At 37.8% G+C, this 25,324-nt stretch overlaps 1 protein-coding gene across 4 annotated transcripts in view; it reads right to left on the bottom strand.

Moving 5' to 3' along the window:
* Nucleotides 1-25,324, bottom strand: part of DNM3 (dynamin 3) — a 717,102-nt gene that overhangs the window by 109,997 nt on the left and 581,781 nt on the right. Inside the window, exon 17 of one of the 4 annotated variants that reach the window (XM_004384112.3) lies at nt 24,124-24,135. The exons of the other annotated variants lie outside the window; for them this stretch is intronic. Coding sequence (XP_004384169.1) covers nt 24,124-24,135 — 12 coding nt within the window. The remainder of the gene's footprint in view (nt 1-24,123; nt 24,136-25,324) is intronic. 4 annotated transcript variants of the gene reach the window in all.

Here is a 25,324-nt window from a genome sequence, read left to right as displayed (position 1 = left end):
ATAGATGTAAAAAATGCTCAACACAATTTTAGCCAATAGAATTCAGCATCATATCAAAAAAACAACACACCACAACCAAGCAGATTTTATACCAGGTATGCAAGGATGGCTCAACATTAGAAAATCAATCAGCGTAATCCACCACATAAATAGAAAAAAGAAAAGAATTACATGATCATCTAACAGACACAGAAAAGGCATTTGATGAAGTCCAACACTCCTTCCTGATAAAAAGGTCTCAAAAAAATAGCAATAGAAGGGAAATTTGTAAACATAATAAAGTGCCACTATACCAAACCAACAGCTAACATCATTCTCAACTGTGAAAGACTGAAAGCACTCCCCCTGAGAATGGGAGCAAGACAAGGACATTCTTTATCACCACTCCTATTTAACATTGTGCTGGAAGTTCCAGCTAGGGCAATAATTTGAGAAAAGGAAATAAACGGCATCCGAATTGGAAAGGAAGAAGTAAAACTACCCCATTCATGCCTGTCAATTAGTCATACTGTGGTGGCTTGTGTGTTGCTGAGATACCGGAAGCTTTGCCACCAGTATTTCAAATACCAGCATGGTCACCCTTGGTGGACAGGTTTTAGCAGAGCTTCCAGATAAAAAGACTAGGAAGAAGCACTGTCTACTTCTGAAAAAATTGGGCAGTGAAAACCTTATGAATAGCAGCAGAACGCTGTCTGATACAGTGCCAGAAGATGAGCCCCTCAGGTTGGAAGGCACTCAACGTATGACTGGGGAAAAGCTGCCTCCTCAAAGTGGAGTCAACCTTAACGATGTAGATGGAGTCAAGGTTTTGGGACCTTCATTTGCTGAGGTGGCACAACTAAAAATGAGATGAAACAACTGCAAACATTCATTAGTAATCGGAACGTGGGATGTACAAACTATGAATCTACAAACATTCATTAGTAATCGGAACATGGACTGTACAAAGTATGAATCTAGGAAAATTGGAAGTTGTCAAAAATGAAATGGAATGTATAACGATCAATAGCTTAGGTAGCAGTAAGCTTAAATGGACTAGTATTGGCCATTTTGAATCAGACATTCATATGCTCTACTACACTGGAAATGACAAATTGAAGAGGAATGGTATCGCATTCATCATCAAAAAGAATATTTCATGATCATTCCTGAAGTACAATGCTGTAAGTGATAGGATAATATCATACGCTTACAAGGAAGACCAGTTAATATGACTATTATTTAAATTTACACACCAACTGCTAATGCCAAAGATGAGGAAATTGAAGATTTTTATCAATTTCTGAAGTCTGAAATTGAGCAAACATGCAATCAAGATGCACTGATAATTACTGTTGATTGGAATGCAAAAGTCGGAAATGAAGACGAAGGATTGGTAGTTGGAAAATACGGCCTTGGTGATAGAAATGATGCCAGAGATTGCATGAGAGAATTTTACAAGGCTAACGACTTCTTTATTGAAAATATCTCTTTTCAACAACATAAACGGTGATTATATACGTGGACCTCACTGGATGGAAAACACACGAATCAAATCGACTACATCTGTGGAAAGAGACGATGGAAGAGGTCAATATCATTAGTCAGAACAAGGCCAGGGGCCAACTGTATAACAGACCATCAATTGCTCATATGTAAGTTCAAATTGAAGCTGAAGAAAATGAAAACAAGTCCACGGGAGCCAAAATACAACCTTGAGTATATCCCACCTGAATTCGGAGACCATCTGAAGAGTAGATTTGACACACTGAACACTAACGACTAAAGACCAGATGAGTTGTGGGAAGACCATCAAGGATATCATACGTGAAGAAAGCGAAGTTCATTAAAAAGACAGGAAAGAAAGAAAAGGCAAAAATGGATATCACAAGAAACCCTGAAACTGGCTCCTGAATGAAGAATAGCTGAAGTTAATGTGAGAAATGATGAAGTAAAAGAGCTGAACAGAAGACTTCAAAGGGCAGCTCGAGAAGACAAAGTAAAATATTATATTGAAATGTGCAAAGACCTGGAGTTAGAAAACCAAAAGGGAAGAACACGTTTGGCATTTCTCAAGCTGGAAGAACTGGAGAAAAAATCCAAGCCTCAGGTTGCAATTTTAAAGGATTCTATGGGCAAACACTAAATTAAGCAGGAAGCATCAAAAGCAGATGGTAGGAATACACAGAGTCACTGTACCAAAAAGAACTGGTCGATGTTCTACCATTTGAGGAGGTAGCATATGATCAAGGTCTGATGGTACTGAAGGAAGAAGTCCAAGTGGCACTGAAGGCATTTTCAAAAAACAAGGCTCCAGGACTTGATGGAATACCAACTGAGATGTTTCAACAAACAGATGAAGTACTGGAGACACTCACTTGTCTATGCCAAGAAATTTGGAAGACAGTTGCCTGGCCAACAGACTAGAAGAGATCCATATTTGTGCCCATTCCAAAGAAAGGTGATCCAAAAGAATGTGGAAATTATTGAACAATAACATTAATATCACATGCAAGTAAAATTCTGCTGAAGATAATTCAAAAGCAGTTGCAGCAGTACATCGACAGGGAGCTGCCAGAAATTCAAGCCAGATTCAGAAGAGGACGTGGAATGAGGGATATGATTGCTGATGTCAGAGGGATCTTGGCTGAAAGCATAGAATACCAGAAAGATGTTTACTTGTGTTTTATTGACTATGCAAAGGCATTTGATGGTGTGGATCATAACAAATTATGGATAACATTATGAAGAATGAGAATTCCAGAATATTTAATTGTGCTCATGCGGAACTTATAAATACACAAAGAGGCAGTTGTTTTAACAGAGCAAGAGGATACCACGTGGTTTAAAATCAAGAAATGTGTGCATCAGGGTTGTATCTTTTCACTGTACTTATTCAATCTGTATGCTGAGCAAATAATCTGACAAGCTGGACTATATGAAGAAGAACGCAGAATCGGGATCGGTGGACGACTCATTAACCTGCAATATGCAGATGACACAACCTTGCTTGGTGAAATCAAAGAGGATTTGAAGCACTTACTGATGAAGATCCAACACTACAGCCTTCAGTATGGATTACACCTCAACATAAAGAAAACAAAAATTCTCACAACTGGACCAATAAGCAACATCATGATAAATGGAGAAAAGATTGACGTTGTCAAGGATTTCATTTTACTTGGCTCCACAACCAATGCCCATATAAGCAGCAGTCAGGAAATCAAATGATGTATTGCATTGGGGAAATCTGCTGCAAAGACTGCTTTAAACTGTTAAAAAGCAAAAATGTCACTTTGAGGACCAAAGTACACCTGACCCAAGCCATGGTATTTTCAATTGCCTCATGTGCATGTGGAAGCTGGACAATGAACAAGGAAGACCAAAGAAGAATTGATGCTTTTGAATTATGGTACTGGTGAAGAATACTGAATAAACCATGGACTGCCAAAAGAATGAACAAATCTGTCTTGGAAGAAATACAGCCAGAGTGCTCCTTAGAAGCAAGGATGCGAGACTTCATCTTACATACCTTAGACATGTTATTAGGAGGGACTAATCCCTGGAGAAGGACATCATACTTGGTAGAGTGTCAGCGGTAAAGAGGAAGATCCTTGACGAGATGGATTGACACAGTGGCTGCAACAATGGGTTCAAACATAACAATGATTAGGAGGATGGCGTAGAACTGGTCAGTGTTTTGTTTTGTTGTACACAGGGTCCCTATGAGTCAGAACTGACTCAACGGCACCTAACAACAACATTAGCAGATGATATGATCCTATGCAAACAGACCCACAAAGATTCCACAAGAAAACTACTGGAAATAATAGAAAGATTCAGCAGAGCAGCAGGATATAAGATCGACATACAAAAATCGGATGGATTCCTATACATCAAAAAAGAGAATTTTGAAAAGGAAATGAGGAAAACATTACCATGTATAATAGCCCATTAAAAGATAAAATACTTAGGAATAAATCTAACCAGGGACATAAAAAATCTGTACAAAGAAAACTAGAAGACACTATTTCAAGAAATCAACAGAGACCACAAAAATGGAAAAACATACCATGTTCATGGACAGGAAGACTCAACATTGTGAAAATGTTGATACTACCCAAACGATCTACAGATATAATGCAATTCCTTTCCAAATACCAACAGCATTCTTTACTGAGATGGAAAAAGTAATCACCAACTTTATATGGAAAGGAAAAAAGCTTTGGATGAGCAAAGTATTATAAAAGAAAAAGAACAAAGCAGGAGGCCTCACACTACCTGATCTCAGAACCTACTATACAGCCACGGTAGTCAAAACAATCTGGTTCTGATACGATGACAGGTACAATGACCAATGGAACAGAATCGAGAACCCAGATGTAAATCCATCCACTTATAGTCAGCTGATCTTTGACGAAGGAGCGAAGTCCATTAAATGGGGAAAAGATAGTCTTTTTAAGAAATGGTGCTAGCAAAACTGGATGTCCATCAGTAAAAAAAATGAAACAGGACATATACCTCACACCATACACAAAATCTAACTCAAAATGGATCACAGACTTAAATATAATTGTCCATCAGTAAAAAAAATGAAACAGGACATATACCTCACACCATACACAAAATCTAACTCAAAATGGATCACAGACTTAAATATAAGACCTACAGTGATAAAGATCATGGAAGAAAAATTAGGGACAATGTCAGAGGCCCTAATACATGGCATAAATATAATAGAAACCATAACTAACAATGCACAAACACCAGAAGATAAACTAGATAACTGGGAGCTCCTGAAAATTAAACACTTATGCTCATCAAAATACTTCACCAAAAGAGTAAAAAGAGAATTTACAGACCTGGAAAAAATATTTGGCTACTACACATCCAACAAGGGTCTAATCTCTAAAATCTATAGAATACTTCCATACTTCAATAGCAAAAAGACAAATAATCCAATTAAAACATGGGTAAAGGAAGTAAACAGACACTTCACCAAAGAAGACATTCAGACAGCTAACAGACACATGACAAAATGCTCCCAGTCATTAGCCATTAGAGAAATGCAAATCAAAAGTACAATGAGATACTATCTGTCTTAGTTATCTAGTACTGCTATAACAGAAATACCACAAGTGTACGGCTTTAACAAAGAGAAATTTATTCTGTCACAGTGTAGGAGGCTAGAAGTCCAAATTAAGGGTGCCAGCTCCAGGGGAAGGCTTTCTCTCTCCGTCGACTTTGGAGGAAGGTCCTTGTTGTGATCACTCTTCCCCTGGCATAGGAGCTTCTCATTGCAGGAACTTTGGGTTCAAAGGATGTGCTCTGATCCCGGCGTTGCTTTCTTGGTATGAGGTCCCCTGTCTCTCTGCTTGCTTCTCACTTTTATATCTCATAAAAGGCTGATTTAAGACACAACCTAATCTTGTAGATTTGAGTCCTGCCTCATTAACATAACTGCCTCTAATCCCACCTCATTAACATCACAGAGGTAGTTTACAACACACAGGAAAATCACATCAGATGACAAAATGTGGACAATCACACAATACTGGGACTCATGGACTATCGAAGTTGACACACATTTTTGGGGGACACAATTCAATCCATAATATTCTACCCTTTGCCCTCCCCTCAAAAAATTCATGCCCTTGCCACACGTAAAACATACTGACCTCATCATATCATAACAAAAATCTTAAATCAACTCCAAGTCCAAAATACAAAAACTTCTCTTCATCTGTGAAATCTAGAATACAAATTATCTGCTTCCAAAGTACAATGGTGCAACAGGCACAGGCTAGACATTTCCATTACAAATGGGAGAAACTGGAGGGAAAGAAGGGATAACAGGCACCAAGCAAGCCAGCAGAACACATTACATTAGCCCTCAAGGCTTGAAAATAATCCTCTGTTCCCAGAGACAATTTAGGCAATGGCCCTGCCCTCCAGACCCTGGATGTTGGCCATGCTATCTAGATTCCGAGTGGAGGTCCCTAAGCCCTGGGCTTCAGCTCCACCTTCAAGGCCCACTAGAACAGAAACTCTGCTCCCTTAAATTTGGATGGCCCCATTTGCCTACTCCACCTGAGTGGTGACTCCACCCTTTGAGACCCCAGAGGTTGTGGCTCTACCCTTTGAGGCTGATGTAGCTCTGCTTCCTGTGTTCCTTGTCTCTTCAGCTTCTGCTTCCTGGTTCCTTGTCCTCTTGGCCCCTAGGGCCTCACCACCTGCGTCTGCCCTGCTGGGGCAAGTGTTCCAAAGCTCTTTAGCTCCACCGATAAGTGCCTGGAGGCATCTCACTCTACTAGTAAACTTCGGTCGGAAGGCACTCAGTTCTCTTGCTCTGTGGGTCAGCAAGCCTAGCTCCACTGATAAGTGCCCGGAGGCACCCAACTCTGCCAGGAAGCCTCCTGCACAAAGGCACTCAGCTCTCTCGCTCTGTGGATCCAAAAATGTGGACATACATTTTGGGGGGACACTATTTAATCCATAACACTATCTCACCCCAACATACTGGCAGAACAACAACAACAACAACAAAAAACAAAAACAGAAAATAACAAATGTTGGAGAGGTTCTGGGGAGATTTGAACTCTTATGCACTGCTGGTGGGAATGTAAAATGGTACAACCACTGTGGAGAACAGTATGGTGCCTCCTTAAAAAGTTAGAAATATCATAGGAAGCAGCAATCCCAATCTTAGGAATATATCCTAGAGAAATAAGAGCTGTCACATGAATAGATATATGCACATCTGTGTTCACTGCAGCACTATTCACAATAGCAAAAAGATGGAAACAACCTAAGTGTCCATCAACAGACGAATGGATAAACAAACTAGGGTACATACACACAATGGAGTATTGTGCAATGATAAAGAACAACAATGAATCTGGGAAACATCTCACAATGTGGATGAATCTGGAGGGCATTATGCTCAGTGAAATAAATCAATCACAAAAGGACAAATATTGTATGAGACCACTATTATAAAAACTCAAGAAAAGGTTTACACAGAGGAAAAAAACCCAATCTTTGATGGTTACGAGGGAGAGGTAGCAAGGGAAAATCACTGACTAGATAGTAGACAAGCGTTAACTTTCGTGAAAGGAAAAACAACACACAATGTAGGGAAAGTCAGCACAACTTTCCCAAGGCAAAGTCATAGAAGCTTCCTAGACACATCCAAACACCTTGAGGGGCAAGTTACTGGGGCTGATGGCTGGGGACCATGGTCTCAGGGAACATCTAGGTCAATTGGCATAACATAGTTCATAAAGAAAATGTTCTACCTCTTACTTCAGTGAGTAGCATCTGGGGTCTTAAAAGCTTGTGATCAGCCATCTAAAAACTCGACAGTACTTTGGTTTGGTTTTTGGTTTGGTTGGTCCCATAACGTTTGGAGCTAAGGAGAATAGAGGAAACCAAAGACTGGAGGAAAATATCAGTCCAAAGGGCTAATAGACCACATGAACCACAGCCTTCAACAGCCTGAGCCCAGAAGAAATAGATGATGCCCGGCTACCACCATTGACTGACTGCTCTGACAGGGATCACAATACGGGGTTTCAGACAAAACAGGAGAAAAATGTAGAACAAAATTCGAAATCACAAAAAAGGATCAGACTTAGTGGTCTAAGAGACTGGAGGCACCCCGAGACTATGGCCTCCAGACACCTTGGTAACTCAGAATTGAAGCCACTCCCAAGGTCCACCTTTCAGCCAAAGAATAGACAGGCTTATAAAACAAACAATAACACACCCGAGGAACGTGCTTCTTAGTTCAATCAAGTATAGGAGACCTAATGGGCAATACCTGCCTGAAAGAAAAGACAAGAAGGCAGGAAGGTACAGGAAACCGGGACAAATGGACATGGGAAACCGGGGTGTAAAGTGAAAGGAAGGGAATGCTGACACATTGCAGGGTTTGCAACCAATGTCACAAAACAATTTGTGTATAAATTTTTAATGAGAAACTAATTTGCACTGTAAACTTTCACCTGAAACACACAGACACCCACCCACACCCACACACACAAAAGACAGTGTCAATTTCTTCTCAGAAACCATGAAGGGAGGAAGGCAGTGGGATGATATATTCAAAGTACTGAAAGAAAAACTGTCATCTAAGAATCCTGTACCAGTGAAACTGTTCTTGGAGAGTGAAGGTGAAATTAAGGCATTCTGTGATGATAAACAAAAACTGAGGGTTTTTTTACTATGAGGCCTGCCCTAAAAGAAATGCTAAAGGGAGCCTTCCATTTTGAAAGGTGAGGACACTAGATAGTAATTTGAAGCTGTACGGAGAAATAAAGACTTACGGAAAAGGTAATTTCAAGGACACATATAAAAGCTAGTTTTACTGTATTTTTTTAGTTTGTAACTATCTTTATTTTATATATACAACATATGTATATTACACATATAATATATATGTTATATATACATATACCAACATAATATAAAAGACAAAAGTTGTTGTTGTTGTTGTTAGGTGTCATCAAGGCAGTTCTGACTTATAGCGACCCTACGTACAACTGAATGAAACATTGCCCAGTCCTGCACCATCCTCACAATCGTTGCTAGATTTGAGCACATTGTTGCAGCCACTGTGTCAATCCACGTTGTTGAGGGTCTTCCTCTTTTTCGCTGACTCTCTACTTTAACAAGCATGATGTCCTTCTCCAGGGACTGTTGCCTCCTGAAAACATGTCCAAAGTATGTGAGACAAAGTCTCGCCATCCTCACTTCTAAGCAGCATTCTGGCTGTACTTCTTCCATGACAGGTTTGTTCATTCTTCTGGCAGTCCATGGTACATTGAATATTCTTCACCAACACCATAATTCAAAGGCATCAATTCTTCTTCAGTCTTCCTTATTCATTGTCCAGTTTTCGTACGCATATGAGGCGACTGAAAATACCATGGCTTGGGTCAGGTGTACTTTGGTCCTCAAAGTGACATCTTTGCTTTTTAACACTTGAAAGCAGTCTTTTGCAGCAGATTCGCCCAATGTAATGTGTTCTTTGATTTCTTGACTGCTGCTTCCATGGGCACTGATTGAGGATCCAAGTAAAATGAAATCCTCTACAACTTCAATATTTTCTCCATTTATCATGATGTTGCTTATTGGTCCAGTTGTGAGGATTTTTGTGTTATGTTAAGGCATAATCCATACTGAAGGTTGCAGTCTTTAATCCTCACCAGTAAATACTTGAAGTCCTCTTCACTTTCAGAAAGCAAGGTTTTGTCATCTGCATATTGCAGATTGTTAGTGAGTAGTCCACCAATCCTGATTCTGCATTCTTCTTTAGTCCAGCTTCTTGAATTATTTGCTCAGCGTACAGATTGAGTAAGTATGGTGAAAGGATACAACCCTGACACACACTTGTCCTGATTTTAAACCACGAAGTGTCCCCTTGTTCCATTCAAACAACTGTCTCTTGTTCTATGTCCAAGTATTTCACGAGCACAATTAAGTGTTCTGGAACTTCCATTCTCCACAATGTTATCCATAATTACTTATGATCCACACAGTCAAATGCCTTTGCATAGCGAATAAAACACAGATAAACATCTTTCTGGTATTCTCTGTTTTTAGCCAAGATCCATCTGACATCAGCAATGATATCCCTTGTTCCATGTCCTCTTCTGAATCCAGCCTGAATTTCTGGCAGTACCCTGTCAATGTATTGCTGCAACCGCTTTTGAATGATCTGCAGTAAAATTTTATTTGTGTATGATATTAATGATATTGTTCAATACATTCCACATTCTGTTAGATCACCTTTCTTTGGAATGGGCACAGATATGGATCTCTTCCAGTTGGTTGACCAGGTAGTTGGTCTTCCAAAGTTCTTGGCACAGATGCTTAAGTGCTTCCAGAATTGCATCCATTTGTTGAAACACCTCAATTGGCATTCTGTCAATTCCTGAAGGCTTAATTATTGAAGACGCCTGCAGTGCAGATTGACCTTCTTCCTTCAACAACATTGGTTCTTCACCATATGCTACCTCCTGAAATGGCTGAATGGCAACCAGTTCTTTTTGGTACAGCGACTCTGTGTATTCCTTCCATCTTCTTTTGATGCTCCCTGCATTGTTCAATATTTTGCCCATAGAATCCTTCAATATTGCAACTTGAGGCTTGAATGTTTTCTTCAGTTCTTTCAGCTCAGAGATGCCAGGGATGTTCTTTCCTTTGGTTTTCTAACTCCAGGTCTTTGTACATTTCATTATAATACTTTATCTTCTCAAGCTGCCCTTTGAAATCTTCTGTTCAGCTCTTTTACTTCATCATTTCTTTCATTCGCTTTAGTTACTCTACTTTCAAGAGCAAGTTTCAGAGTTTCTTCTGACACCCATTTTGGTCTTTTCTTTCTTTCCTGTCTTTTTAATGACCTTTTGCTTTCTTCTTGTATGATGCCCTTGATGTCATTCTACAACTCGTCTGGTCTTCATTAGTGTTCAGTGTGTTAAATCTACTTTTGAAATGGTCTCTATATTTAGGTGGGATATACTCCAGATTGTAGTCTGGTTTTCATGGACTTGTTATAATTTTCTTCAGCTTCAACTTGAACTTGCATATGAGCAATTATTTGTCTGTTCTGCAGTTGGCCCTGGTCTTGTTCTGACTGATGGTACTGAGCTTCTGCATAGTCTTGTTCCACAGATGTAGTCAATTTGATTCCTGTGTATTCCATCTGGCGAGGTCCATATGCATAGTCAGTATTTATGTTGTTGAAAAGGGTATTTCCAATGAATAGTTCACTGGTGTTCCAAACTCTATCCTGTGATGTCTGGCATCATTTCTATCACTGAGGGCATATTTTCCAACTACTGATCTTTCTTTCACATTCTAATCAGCAATAATTATCAATACATCTTCATTGCATGTTTCAGACTGCAGAACTTGTAAAAATCTTCAATTTCTTCATCTTTGGCATTTGTGGTTGGCACATAAATTTGAATAACAGTTGTATTAACTGGCCTTCCTTATAGGTGTATTTAGATGAATATATAAACTATTACAAATATATGACACTGGGTATATAATGTATAAAGATGTAATTTGTGACAATCACATAAATGGGGAAGCAGTATAAGTACAGAGGTTTTGTATGTTATTGAAGTTAAATTGGTATTGATGTAAACTAGGTTGTTATAAATTTAGGATAAACCAAAAAAAAAAAAAAAACCCTGTTGCTGTCAAGTCGATTCTGAATCATAGCAACCCTATAGGACAGAGTAGAACTGCCCCACAGGGTTTCCAAAGAGTGCCTGGTGGATTTGAACTGCTGACCTTTTGGTTAGCAGCTGTAGCTCTTAACCACTACGCCACCAGGGTTTCGAAATTTAGGCCAGTAAAGGTAATCTCCATTTAACCATTAAGAAAATTTGTTTTAAAATGTGCATAAAAGGAAATGAAAAGGGAATCAAATGATTGACCACCAAAAAAACAAACAAAAAACCTAAAAACAAAACCAAACACACAAAAAAGGGAAGAATTCAGGGAAACAAGGGACAAAAAAGATATAAGATACACAAATAGCAAAATGGCAGAAGTAAGTCCTTCTTTATTGGTAATTCCATTAAATGTGAATAGATTGAACTCTCCAATCAAAAGTCACAGATTGGCAGAATGAATTTAAAAAAATGACCCAATTATATGTTTTCTACGAGAGACTCATTTTATTTTATTTTAGGAGACTCATTTTAAATCAAAAGATACAAGTAGGTTGAAAGTGAAATGATCATGGGGATTCCACAGGACCGGGCAGCATTTCATTCCGTTGTGCATGGGGTCATCACTAGTTGGAGGCTGATTTGACAGCAGCTAACAACAACCACCACCACCTACTTGTTAAGCAGTTGTAATAACTATCTTCATTAAAGATCTACTCCTAGACCATAATCACCATGTAATTTTATAGGATCCAAGCTGAATCTCAGATGTCTACCACTCTCTGATGAGATATTTTGTATTCTATAAATCTACAATACATAAAATTTACACTTTTACACTTCCATAGTTCATCATGATTATAACCCTCTCAGCGCTCCACATGAATTGAAAATGTAAAATTATTGACAGCCTTCATAAAGTTTGGTTTCTACAACTGACTTAATTTTGTCACATTTGAAGAAAATCAAAGTATCAAAACTGATGCTACTGTGCTTGAAAAATTCTACCTTTAAACGAGTTGAGCAAATTGAGGTTGGTGGCTTTTTCTTTAGGGTTTAGTTTCCCGTCTTGGCCATCTGGCTTTTAAATCTTGATTGGCAGACAATACTATGAGTTGGAATTGACGTGATGACAACGGGTTTGGTTTTGGTTTGGGGCAGACAATACATCCTATACCTTAGTCAAGAAAGTTTTTTATTTGACAGTTCATGAGTTGAGTTGTTGGGTCATGTGGAAAGGAAAGAATGATGATGTTTAGGTTAAAACATTACAAAAGATTTTCCTGATACTCAGATATCTTACTGAGTCTATTTTTATATCTTGTTCAAAGTCTCAAATATAGAAATATTTTAACTCTTTTTCTGTTTTCCTGGAATTCCAATTTTGAAATTAAGCTGTTGGTGGAGGCACATAAAAGTTACCCATATTTATAAAAATTGGTTTTTTCTTATTTTATGAAAGACATGTGTTCACATACAAGTATTGGTAAAGGCAATTCTTTGTAAACAGTCCCAGCCTTGACCCTGAACCCCTTGCCCAAGTATGAAAACCTTTTTTGTTGTTTTCACATTTCCTAAGGCAAACCAGCAACTCAAAGGCCAGGGAATATTTTTCATATGAAATAGATACTGCTGAGACATGATGGGAAGTGTGGCTGTAAACAGTCAGAGTTTGCAGTCTGACCAGTTTCCAGTTTTTCGACCAATCCTAAGTGAGTTGGGCCAAGTTAATGGTCGCAGGTTCAAATCTTCATAGACTTTGGTGTAGGGGGATCTTGCATGTTTATTTCATCAACCACAGCACTATTAACATATTGGGCTGGATAATTCTTTGTTGTGGGTGCTGCCTTGTAAATTGTAGGATGTTGAGCAGCATCCTTGGCTTCTACCCACTAGATGCCAAGAGTATCTCCCTAGTTTGACAATTAAAAATATCTCCAGACATTGCCAAATGTCCCCTGGGGAGCAAAATCGCCCCTGGTTGAGAACCACTGATCGAAGTAGAAACAATATTTTCTTACTTAAGGGGATAATTGCAGCGATAGAAGGATTTTAACAAGCTGATCCTTTTCTTAAAGTTCTGTTTTGCTCTTTGCATCAAAATGGCCTCTTTTGGCCCAATTCCTTGAAGCATCTCCAATTCTCCTCTTTGAAAGCCAGTGTTACATAAATGAGAAAATTTGTGAGGTTAATGGCTAATTACCTCAAAGAGGAAAATAAAAATGTCTCAATTAGAAATTTTCTTCAATTAAAACTTGGTCAATAATAATATTTCATCCTGAAGAATATGTCTCCTCATTATGCAAGACTGGTCTTTACTACCCCATTTTGTTATATAATTCAAAACTCTCCCCAAAAAACCCGTTGTCATCGAGTCAATTCCAACTCATAGTGACCGTATAGGGCAGAGTGGAACTGCCCCATAGGGCTTCCAACGCTGTGTCTGTAAGGGGGCAGACTGCCACATCTTTCTCCACCAAGCTTTTAGTTAGCAGCCAAGCACTTTAACCACTGAGCAACCAGAGCTCCTTGTTCTACAATTAACTCAACAAACCAAATCCATTGTCGTCGAGTTGATTCTGACTCATCCCTAAATAACATTAGCCTTTTCTATTTTGGGGCTGACTCAATTAGTTGGCACACAATTGAAATGTTTTCTAAATCCTTTCTTAAATACTATTCTGTTTTCTTTTTAGAACTTTGTTTACAAGATTCTGCTTATCCCAATAATTAAGACAAATTCATTCCTAACTCCAGAGTAAGATAATATACCTCAAGTTAGGCAAATAAAATGAAGATACTTTAGAAAAGGAGTATTGTTTTAAATTAAAATATGCTAGTCCTCTTAGCATATAGTTTAAGAAAAAAAAATTTTTTTCCAGTTGCTGTTGAGTTGATTCCAACTTATGGTGACTCCAAGTGTGTCAGAGTAGAACTGTACTTCACAAAGTTTTCAATGGCTGATTTTTCTGAAGTAAATCACCAGGACTTTCTTACCAGGCACTTCTCGGTGGATTTAAACCTCCAACTTTTGGTTAGCAGCTAAGCCCGTTAACAGTTTGCACCACATCTGGGTCCTAAATAAGTGACTTTCTTTAGGCTTTGTTCTGGGATACCTGCTTGCCTGCTATATCCAATCAGACTGCTTAATTTTAATATGCATGCATATGGCTTCTAGGCAGTAATTATTATTACCAACTGTGTTCAGGCATAAGCTCTACTGGCCTTCTTATGCTCTCGTTGTTCAGTCTACTTAAATGTACTGCTTCCCCCCACACTCTTAGTGTAAAATATTTTTCTTATCTTATTGGATTTATAAATTTATAAAAATAATATATGAGTGCAGTAACAAGAAAAATAATACATGGATGTCTAAAGAAGACAGTTAAAGAGTAGTAGAGGATCATTTAAAAATATCGCCTAACTGTTCTTCAAACTCATTTCCTACACTTTTCTCTACGGGCTCTGTCACTCTCTCACTCTTCTTTGTCTCTAACTTGGAACTGAAGCCCCTCCTGGAGATCACCTTTCACCCAAATAACAGACAGGCCTATCAAATAAACATTAACACTTGTGAGGAAAATGTTCCTTAGAACACTCATCTATATGAAACCGAAAGGGCAACATATGCCCAAAAGCAAAGACAAGAAGGCAGGAATGGGCAGGAAAACCAGATGAATGGAAATGGGGAACTCAGGGTGGTAACAGGGAGACTGCTGACACATTGCGCGGATTGCAGCTAATGTTACGGAACAATTTGTATATAAATTATTGAATGGGAAACTGATTTTCTCTAAATCTGTAAACCTTTACCTAAAGCACAATAAAATGCTCAAAAAAAAAAAAAGGTAATTCAGTGAGGGAATTTGCACTGGCAGGGCAAAGGGAAAGAAGTTAACAAAATCTACCTGTTACATAAATAATCATAATAAACAGGATTATATAATTTTTCCACGTTTACAGGGTCTCAGATACTTAAGTTCCACTGTTTCTTTATGTTCCTTCTCATTAAGTTTAATCCATTTATTTTATGTTATATATTTCCCTGTATAGTATTCAGTTTTCATCATTTCTTATTTGTGTCTTTCTAACCATCTTCCACTTAAATACCTCTCTCGTTCTCTTATTTTTTTTTGTGAGTTTTAAAATCTTTTTTGAAAATCTCACAACGAAATAGGTATAAAAAATGGGAAAATGACAGAGAAATAAAAATAAAAATTGACTGTACTATTAACATTTTGGTGTATATAATTTCAGACTTTCCATGTGCACACATATACATATAAATATCACCCTATATAAAACTTTTTAATAAAAATGGAATTATGCTACGCATGATGTACACAGTTTTTCTTTTTCCCCAGTTAATTTAGCATGAGATTTTCAATTGCCTTTTTATTTTTTTAATTTGCTACATGGCTTTCTATTGAATGTATGTACCATATTCTATTTAACCAGTCATCTATGATGGATATTAATGCCGTTTTTAAACACTGATAACTATAAACAGTATTTCAGTATTATCTTTGAACACATACATTTACACAATTATTAAATTATTTGATAAAGATAAATCTTTATGAGTGGAATTGCTGGGCCAAAAGGCTTGCACCTAACCAAGGCATTTGATACGTATCACCAAACTGGTCTCTGGAAAGTCTGTGTGTACATCCTCCCACATGAAGTACACAAGAAGGATGGCTTTCTCATTACCACTTATCATGTCCATTCTTTCTCATTATACCTAATACATATGTATGTGTATATATGTGTGTATGTACATATATGTACATATATTTCTCATTACTCCTAAATATTTATATGTGTATATATATATATATATATGTCCCTGGGTGACACAAATCGTTAAGTGCTTGACTACTAACTGAAAGGCTGGCAGTTCAAACCCACTCAGAGACGCCCTGGAAGTCAGGCCTAGCGATCTGTCTCCGAAAGGTCACAGCCTTGGAAACCCTATGGAGCAGTCCTATTTTGCACACAAGCCAACTTTACGGCAACTAACAACAACAACTAAAAACAAGTACAACAGTTGCTGTTGACTCAAGTCCAACTCAAGGCAACCTCAGGTGTGTCACAGTAGAAGAGCAGAACTGTACCACACAGGGCTTTCAATGGCTGATTTTTTGGAAATAGATTATCATGCCTTTCTTTTGAGGTGCCTCTGGGTGAACTAGAACCTCCATCCTTTTGGTTAGCAGCGTGTTAAACATCTGCACCACTCAGGGACTCACTCCTATTCTAAAAGGTCAAAAACGATGCCTGACAGTTTTAATTTACAATTCTTGGTTGCTGGTGAAATTGAACTTTTATCACGTTAGTCTTTTTTTCCTTTTCTTAAATAAACGTTCTATTGATACCTTTGGTGGCTTCTTTCCCCCCTAATAAAAAAAACAAACAAACTTGTTGCCGTCGAGTCAATTCCGACCCATAGTGACCCTACAGGACAGAGTAGAACTGCCTCATAGAATTTCCAAGAAGGGCCTGGTGGATTCGAACTGCCAGCCTTTTGGATAGCAGCTATAGCTCTTAACCACTACGCCATCAGGGTTTCCTTTCCCCCAGTAGGCAAGGTTTTTCTTTCTTTTTAATGACCTGAAATAGAAACAATTCTATTTTGAGGATATTTAATTTTTGTATGTTATATATGCTGCAAATATTTTACCAACTTGTCAACTGCCTTTTAACTATTTACCATCTTTTGTTCCAAACAAAGGAGTCTGTAGGTGGTGCAAATGGTTAATGTGTTCGGCTGCTCACTGAAAGTTTGGATGTTCTAGTCCATCCAGAGGCTCCTTAGAAGAAAGGCCTGGTGATCTACTTCTGAAAAATCAGCCATTAAAAACTCTGTGGGGTACAGTTCTACTCTGACACGAACGAGGTCACCATGAGTTGGAGTCAACTTGATGGCAACTGGTTTTTTGGTCCCTTGCCAAACCTTTAAATTTCCATGTAATTTAAACTCTCATATTTTTCCTTTTCTATTTTCTAATTCATTAACTTTTACTTTAATCTTTCTTTTTCTTTCCTTAAATTTTTTGTTGATCTCTTTTCAACCTTTAAAATTTATTCACTTCCATTAAAAAAAAAATCCTAATTAAAGTTATTAATGTTTCTCTGTGTATAGCACTGACTATATTTTATAATGTTTCCTGTGTAGTGTTTTGCTTGCTATTACATTCCATATAGTCTGTAAATTAGGTATTGGTTTTCATTTGGATCCAATCGTATTTTGGAGTGTATGTTGTCATTCCTAAGTAGATGGGTTTTTATATTTAAAGTCCGCTATACATCTCTAGTTTTCTGTAGCTTATTAGATATTCAATTTTATAAGTTTTTAAATATATGTATTATATATAAACATAAACTCTTTTAAATCAATCTTCTTATACTAGTCATATCCTTTTTAATCTTGTTTTTTGTCTGAAAGAGAAGGGTTTTAAATTCTCATAACTGTAGTGATTTTGTATGATTTCTCTGTACAATAGTTATAACCATATTAAGATAAATTAAAAAAAGAATTATCCACTTTTAGATAAAACTGCTTTCTATAAGGGCTTGAATTTTAAAACAAAGCTTATCACAGTATAAGTTCTAAAATCATACTTGACGAAAAATGTTTTCAAAACAGAGACAGAAAGACTTTTTTTTTTTTTTTTGATCTGTTAAACTAATTCTATTAAAGATATCATGGAGCATACAAAAAGGACATGCCTATAATACTGTGAGCAAAAGCATGTCAAAACAGCTACGATGTCTTAAATATTATTTCCCATTAACTAGACAGAAGTCACTTCTTTTTGGACGGAAGAAATTAAAAATATAAACAAGTCCCAAGTACCCTTCAGAAGCGCCTGCACTATCACCCACTATGAGCTTTCTGAGCAAAAATCAATTCTTGCTTCCCTGTAGTGTATGATCAATGAATTTAGGAACATAATGTAGATTTCAACTCCCTTCTCAGAGCTGTCTATCCCCAACTGAACTGTCCCTTCCTCCAACTGGTTAAGATTAAAGTCAGGGGTTCAAAAAGCAGGCATTAACAATGTTCTTTTAAGGTTGGTTTGCCAAAAAAAGAACCAAAGGTTTATTGGTGTTGTGATGACTGAGATAGACAATTCATTTTTATATGCACATGGAACTAAAATAACACTTTGAGGTCAATCAATGAGTTTTCATCCTTTCTTTTAACTTTAATGGCATCCTTAATGGGTTATGCATAAACTTAGTGAGCCAGATGGGTTCTCTTTAAATCCCAGGGAAATACGTTTGCTAAAACCTTTCTATAAAAATCAGGGAGAACATAGATTATTCAAAGGAAATAACCCTAACTGAGCTGACTGTACCTAAACTACTTAGAACTTTCTTTCAGTCATGCATTTTAAATACAGTATTGGAGAGGAAATGCACATCATGACGGTGTACTCTCTGCCCCGTTCATCTACCAAGATTATAACACATATCATCAATAAGACATTTCCAGGTTGTGAGGATGGGCCTTCAGTGTCTTTCTATACTGTATAACATGTGAACAAAACAGTAAATTAGAAGTTGAGGGTCTGACTTAAGAAGGCATAACAAATTATCAAGTGTTTAACATCTGTGTTCTTCACTTCAGTGCCATAAGCATATATACTTTTTCTGTATACCTTTTACTTAATTTATCAATTCTTAACATTTTGCCTCATTTGCTTTATCATTTGCTCTCATGATATATGTACTATATATGTATAATATGTACTTACATATATGTGTAAGTATATATAATTATTTTTTCTGAATCATTTGAGTAGGTTGCAGATATTATGCTCCTTTACCCCTAAATATTTCAGTGTGTATTTCCTAAGAACATAACTGCGGTATAAGTATCAAAATTAGGAAATTTAATACTGATACAACATTATTTTCTAATACACAGTCTATACTCAACTTTTGTTCATTGTGCCAATAATGTCTTTTATAGCTAGTTTTTCCTGGTCCAAGATCCAATCCAGAACCAGGCATTGCACTTAGTTGTCATGTCTCTTTAGTGGTACCGAAACCAAACCAGTTGCCATTGAGTTGATTCTGGCTCCTGGTGACCCCATATGTGTCAGAGTAGAACTGTGCTCCATATATACACTTGGATGTCATTTGATTTGGCAAACTCTATCTTCGCAAATGACTGCAAATGAATCCGGTGGATCACCAAAATGAGTATTCCAGGTAATAAACTACTTTTCCCACTAATGGAGGGTGACAATGTCCACTAGCCTTGCTGAATGTGTCCGGAAATCTCTAAACAAGGTTTTTTGTTTTTTTCTTAATTCCTTTTTTTAAAATTGTATTTTAGATAAAGGTTTACAGAGCAAATTAGTTTCTCATTAAACAATTTATATTGTTTTGTGACATTGTTGCCAATCCCATGACGTGTCAACACTCTTCCCCTTCTCAACCTTGGGTTCCCCATTACCAGCTTTCCTGTCCCCTCCTGCCTTCTTGTCCTTGCCCCTGGGCTGGTGTGCCTATTTAGTCTTGTTTTGTTTTATGGGTGGTCCAATCTTTGGCTGAAGGGTGAAGCTCAGGAGTGACTTCATTACTAAGCTAAAAAGGTGTCCAGGGGCCATACTCTCGGGATTTCTCCAGTCTCTGTCAGACCAGTACGGCTGGTCTTTTTTTGTGAGTTAGAATTTTGTTCTATATTTTTCTCCACCTCTGCCCGGGACCCTCTGTTGTGATCCCTGTCAGAGCAGCTGGTGGTAGTAGCTGGGCACTGTCTAGTTGTGCTAGACTCAGTCTGGTGGAGGCTTTGGTAGTTGTGGTCCATTAGTCCTTTGGACTAATCTTTCCCTTGTGTCTTTGGTTTTCTTCATTCTCCCTTGCACCAGATGGGGTGAGACAAGTGGAATATCTTAAATGGCTGCTCACAAGCTTTTAAGACCCCAGACGCTACTCACCAAAGTAGGATGTAGAACATTTTCTTTATAAACTATGTTATGTCAGTTGAGCTAGATATCCCCCGAGACAATGGTCCCCATGCCTCAGCCCCAGTAACTTGGTCCTTCTGGGAGTCTGGATGTGTCTATGGAGCTTCCATGACCTTAAACAAAGTATTTTTTAAAGTTTGTGAAAACAGGTATTTAAATCTGGTTTTCTGTTTCTTCTCTGTGTAAATATCAAGCCCCTCTAATAGGTATAAAATTATTTCATTTAACCTAACTAGAACTTGATAAAGAATTAGTTATTTTAAAAATTTATCTTGGAATATTTCTGTTCTATTTCTCCTTTTCAAATGTTCCTTCTCTTCAATCAATGTAGTCAACCTTTTATCACTGTTGGGGGAAATATAAGAATCCTTGAGTTTAAAAAGATTGAAGTTAAGTAAAGTGATAGCAGATCTCTTTTTCAAAGGTAATAAGAGATTCATAAAGAGGTTAAATGTAGCTTTTCCCCATAACTTAAATTTTTTTAAAGCACTCATTTCTGAACCTAGTACTCTTTCTAGTTTTTATTTCTGTTTCTGCACCATCATTAAAAAATTTGAGAGCTCTTGTTATAATATTTAATTCCTTATATTTTAGGTTTTTCGTTGATTTTCTTAATTTATCATCTAAGATGTTTAACCAAAACTCAAAGTCTCTAACAGAGAAATAAAATTAAAAGTTTATTAAATTTCTAGAAGTCTCCAAGCAAGAACACACCAATAGAGGGCATCAAATTAAAGAAGGAAATAAAATGGCTTCCTTCTAGAGCAAAACATGGAGATTACTTTTTTACCTGAAGACCTCAGGTCTGAAAACGACATTCTGATTCACATTTGTGTTCAAAAGACAAACCCAAAACCAAAACAACAAACAAACAAACAAAAAAACCAAAACAACCCTCCCTGATGCTGTATATGTTCATTCACATCCACAAACTGAGTGGCAGTCCTGGATTTGTCTTCCTAATGAGAATCTGATATGGACTCCGTGGTCCAGTGAGACTCGTCTAGGGAGGAAACAGACTCCACCCTAAGCAACTGAGGATGTCACTATGCCGACAGAAAAACATTTTCAAAAGGAAAAATAAATAATGGGACTGGAAGGAAAATTTTTCTGAGTAACTGTGATCTCCTCACAAAAGGAAACTTTGCTTCTTAAGGAGAAATGACAAAATACAAGGAGAAATGCGAACCTTGGTGTTTTGTTCCATCATGTATTCATAAGGTAAATTTAAATTTGCATCGATTGCAGATGCTTACTTTCCTGGAGCTTAGAGAATTAGCTCCCAAACTATACACATAATCTAAAAAAGGATGAAGTACATCAATTTAGCTGTCACTGATAAACATGAATAATAGGGCCATTACAGACACCACAAAATATGTGTGTGTGTGTGTGTGTGTGTATTACAATTAACATACATGGGAAGATGAATTCATTTCATCCTGATCATCTAAAGACACATTAATTGAGCAGGGTGTATTTTCTTTGAATCTGGTTAATAACAAATAATAAAATTACCTACACTAAACAAACAATTAGCCTTTGCAAGTCTAAAATGAGTCACCTTTTATAGCTGGCTCACGTATATGGCAGGCAATAAGTCAGGTATGTTGCCTTGGGGACAACTCAGAACAAGCATTCCAGTATGAGAGGGAAAAAAGAATTTCATATTCTCCTTTTGAAGACTCCAGATCTATACTCTGGAGACAGCACAGCTTGTATTCCAATGCTTTCCATTTTCACTGAAATTCTAAGCTAAAGGAAAATAGCATGCAGATGTATTGTTTGTGATATGAGGAAGCTCTTTTGTGCCAGAGTCCATGGTGAGTATAATGATATTTTTTCATATATCGTAAGTACTGTATTAGCATTATATTTTTGCCCAAACTCTCAACTTATTGATAACGAAAACAGTTAAAAATAAGGTGTAAGTATAATAAATATCAGCACCTACAAAGTATTCACTCTTTGTTAAAAAAATAAAACAGTCAGCACTTGCTTCTCTGGCACCCTTCACCTAACACACCAACTCTAACTAGCCCCAAAGGTCCCCCAACGTACCAATGTTCACGGTACAGGTGGTGACTGCAGGTACTCTGAGATCCTGAAGGGCCTTCAGCATCACCCTAGATATGCCCTTAATGAGCAACAGTTTAGAATTTTTGAGTTTTATTGCTCACTGTGTTACAATTATTTGAAAATCCACAAACTCTATTAAAACTGAACATTGTATTACCCAGAAGAACTTTACCAAGCAAGATACAACAAATGCATGATTACTGCTATGGAAAAGTGTCTTCTTCAGGAAGTTTCACAAATGTTTTTAAGTCATCAGTGAATCACCAGTGAAAGAGACAAATCGCAAATGCTTCTTGAGTGGTCTAAGGATTAGTACCTCCCCAAAATGTCAGCAGCTGGTTGCCTGATCTTCAGCATGCACAGGCTCTCTTTTTAGTGCACTCGCAATTAACCCAGAGCTCTTAAAAAGCAAACAAGCAGCACATGACATTCCAGGCAGAGACTCAATGCAATGGAAGAGACCAGGATTAGACATACTTACTATTCAAGAACTGAAACACAATTCTATGGCACAAGAACCGAAACATGGGCTTTTATAATTTGTTCAAATGTTTTTTTCCAAGAGAGGTAGTATTAGTTAGAAATATCCTTTACTTTGTAGAAGAAATCTTTGACCAATTTTTTAAGTTACCTACTGTTTTAATAAATGTACTATAAATGGGCTGAGTTCACCTCTTTGTTTCCTTCACAAATGCCTATCTTGTGCTATTCTTGTATTATTCTAACTATATTAAATATTATTACTTGGGTTATAAGCAGTTATATCAAGATACAAATTTATGAAGTGACACATTTTCAGGACCAACCAACCATTGATGTCTACTTATTCCACAATAGCACATTCCATCAAATTAAACTGCAAAAGATTTCCCACATTTGTTTTACATTCTATATGTATGGTTTAGGAATAGCAATTTTGATGAATTCCAGCTGGTTTAAATATGTAGGCCTACCCATACATAGCAGATTCTTTTCAATTCTTATTGTATTGAAAAAGGCCCATGTTAAGTGGGCCATCTTTTAGGATGAAGCGTTAATATTTCTCCATAGAAAACTTGAGAGAAAAAAAAACACACACAAACACAAATTCCTGCTGAACTTAAGACAATCTTCCCCAATTGTATTATTATTATTATATTACTAATATAAGTGATATGTAGTTCTAACCTTTCGGAAGAGCTGAATTTAAAATTTAAACCAATCTGCAAACCCATGAACAACTAAATTGCTTGTTTGTCTATTATAACAACGTTAAAATAACTTGCGCTTTTGCACGTGTTGCCTAGTTTCACAAATCTATCCTACACATTTCTGTCTCCCCCTCCATTCCCCACACGCTCCTACTTCAATCCAGCTGGAATACATCAAGGGCACAGAAGCCAAGTCAAAAGCTGACCCCACCCTCCTCCATCCATTTTAAGGCACCTTCAAAGTTAGAGTGCTGATCTAGTTCAGTTTCGCCAACAAAGCCAGCCATCCTTCTATTTAAGGCTCCAGTTTGGGGTTTTCATAACTGCACATTAACACGAGAGCTTCGGTTTTGGTCAAAAACTTCAGCTGCACAGAGTTGCATGAGACAGTTGTAGTCTTTCCACAGAAGATTATTAAATCTGCATAATCTTTGCTCTCAGTGTCATTCTCTCCCCTCATAGTATCAGCCTCTTGGAACTGCCCCAACCCTGAACACAACATGTTTCCCTTCCAAAAGGTCACAACAGAGAGCCATTATGGTAGTCCAAATACAGGTTTCCCCTACATTTTCACACCCCAGTCATTCCGTGCATGGAACAGATGCGGTCACTTCAACGTGCCCAGGCACACTTTTGAGAAGACACATGTGGGACAGGAGGGGTCTGGGAGACAGAAAAGTTGCAACAGAACCAAGAACTTACTTTGTTGTTCCCCTGTGAGTGTAGCCGCAAGGGGGAAGAAAAAAACAAGAAATATGTTAAACATAACTTTATTTTTTAATTATGAGAGTCTTTCTCACTACAGCAAAATCAAAACAAATAATTTTGTCACTGATGTCCCATACACACATACACGGCACCCAGACCTAGAGTCAATTCAAAGACTCTACTATGCTAAATGCAATCCTACATTTATAAGAGAGAAAATTATGGCAGAGATTTCTCCCCGTTCTTTCTACTCAGAATACTTGGGGTATGGGAACCTGGACAAAAAGAATAGGTTCGAACTGGCAATAAGTGAGCTGTTAGCATGAAAGGCAAAACGTCTAGTATGTCTGCTTGCCTTTCCCCAACAGCCCCTCCTCCAACATGCCAAGTGGTGGAAAATTTCATCAGCCAGTGCATTTTTAAACAAACACTGCATCCTTGGTTTCAAAGAAGGTGGAAAAAAAAAAAAAAAAAAAGGAAAAGGGAGTAGAGGAAAGGAGTGGGTGATTTTGGGGAGACAGGCAAACAGACTAAGTTACGACCCCCAACTGTACTGTTCCTTTATTTTGTAAATTATGAGTTTTGTCTTGGGCTGGCATGGGAAGCAAAGACTGTATAGTGGGGATGCCGCCAAAATAAACACTGGTCCACATTCAAGAAAACGGGTCTGGAAAGGTTAGTCACAAAAATGTAGCTGTTTCTAAAAGCGACGCTCTAGATACAGACACGGAGAGCAGCGGCAGTCGGAGGGCAAACGGCTCTCCTGTTTCAAATTGGAGCTGCAAGAGTGTGATTTATATCAAACAATTTAACTTGCATATGGCTTAAAAAAACAAGACAGTGATTCATTACTCCCAGGGCAGCCCAAGTCCTCCCGAGGTCAGACCCTGTGGGGGAGACGTGATGGGATGTGGGCAGGGAACAGATCTCAGCTCTTCTCACAAGGGGCCCAGGAGGGATTTCTCACAGACGTGGAGCTGGAGAGAGCTGTTGCTAAAGCGTATGCATCTGTGGAGGAGGCTGAGAACAGGGGGAGTAACCGGCCGTCTGGAGATCAGCATTCAGTCTTAAGTTTAGGATATGGAGGGGGAAATAGTACATACAGACATTTTCTGGACAGCAGTGAGGCAGTGATCCCCGGAAAGTGTATTTTTTTGAAAAGCAATGCTAATCGATGACTGGAAATGTCTAATCT

Source organism: Trichechus manatus, unplaced genomic scaffold, assembly GCF_000243295.1.
Source record: "Trichechus manatus latirostris isolate Lorelei unplaced genomic scaffold, TriManLat1.0 scaffold00117, whole genome shotgun sequence".
NCBI classification, from domain to species: Eukaryota; Metazoa; Chordata; class Mammalia; order Sirenia; family Trichechidae; genus Trichechus; species Trichechus manatus.
Note: the sequence above shows the minus strand (reverse complement) of the source record. Positions and strands in the feature narration are given on the sequence as shown.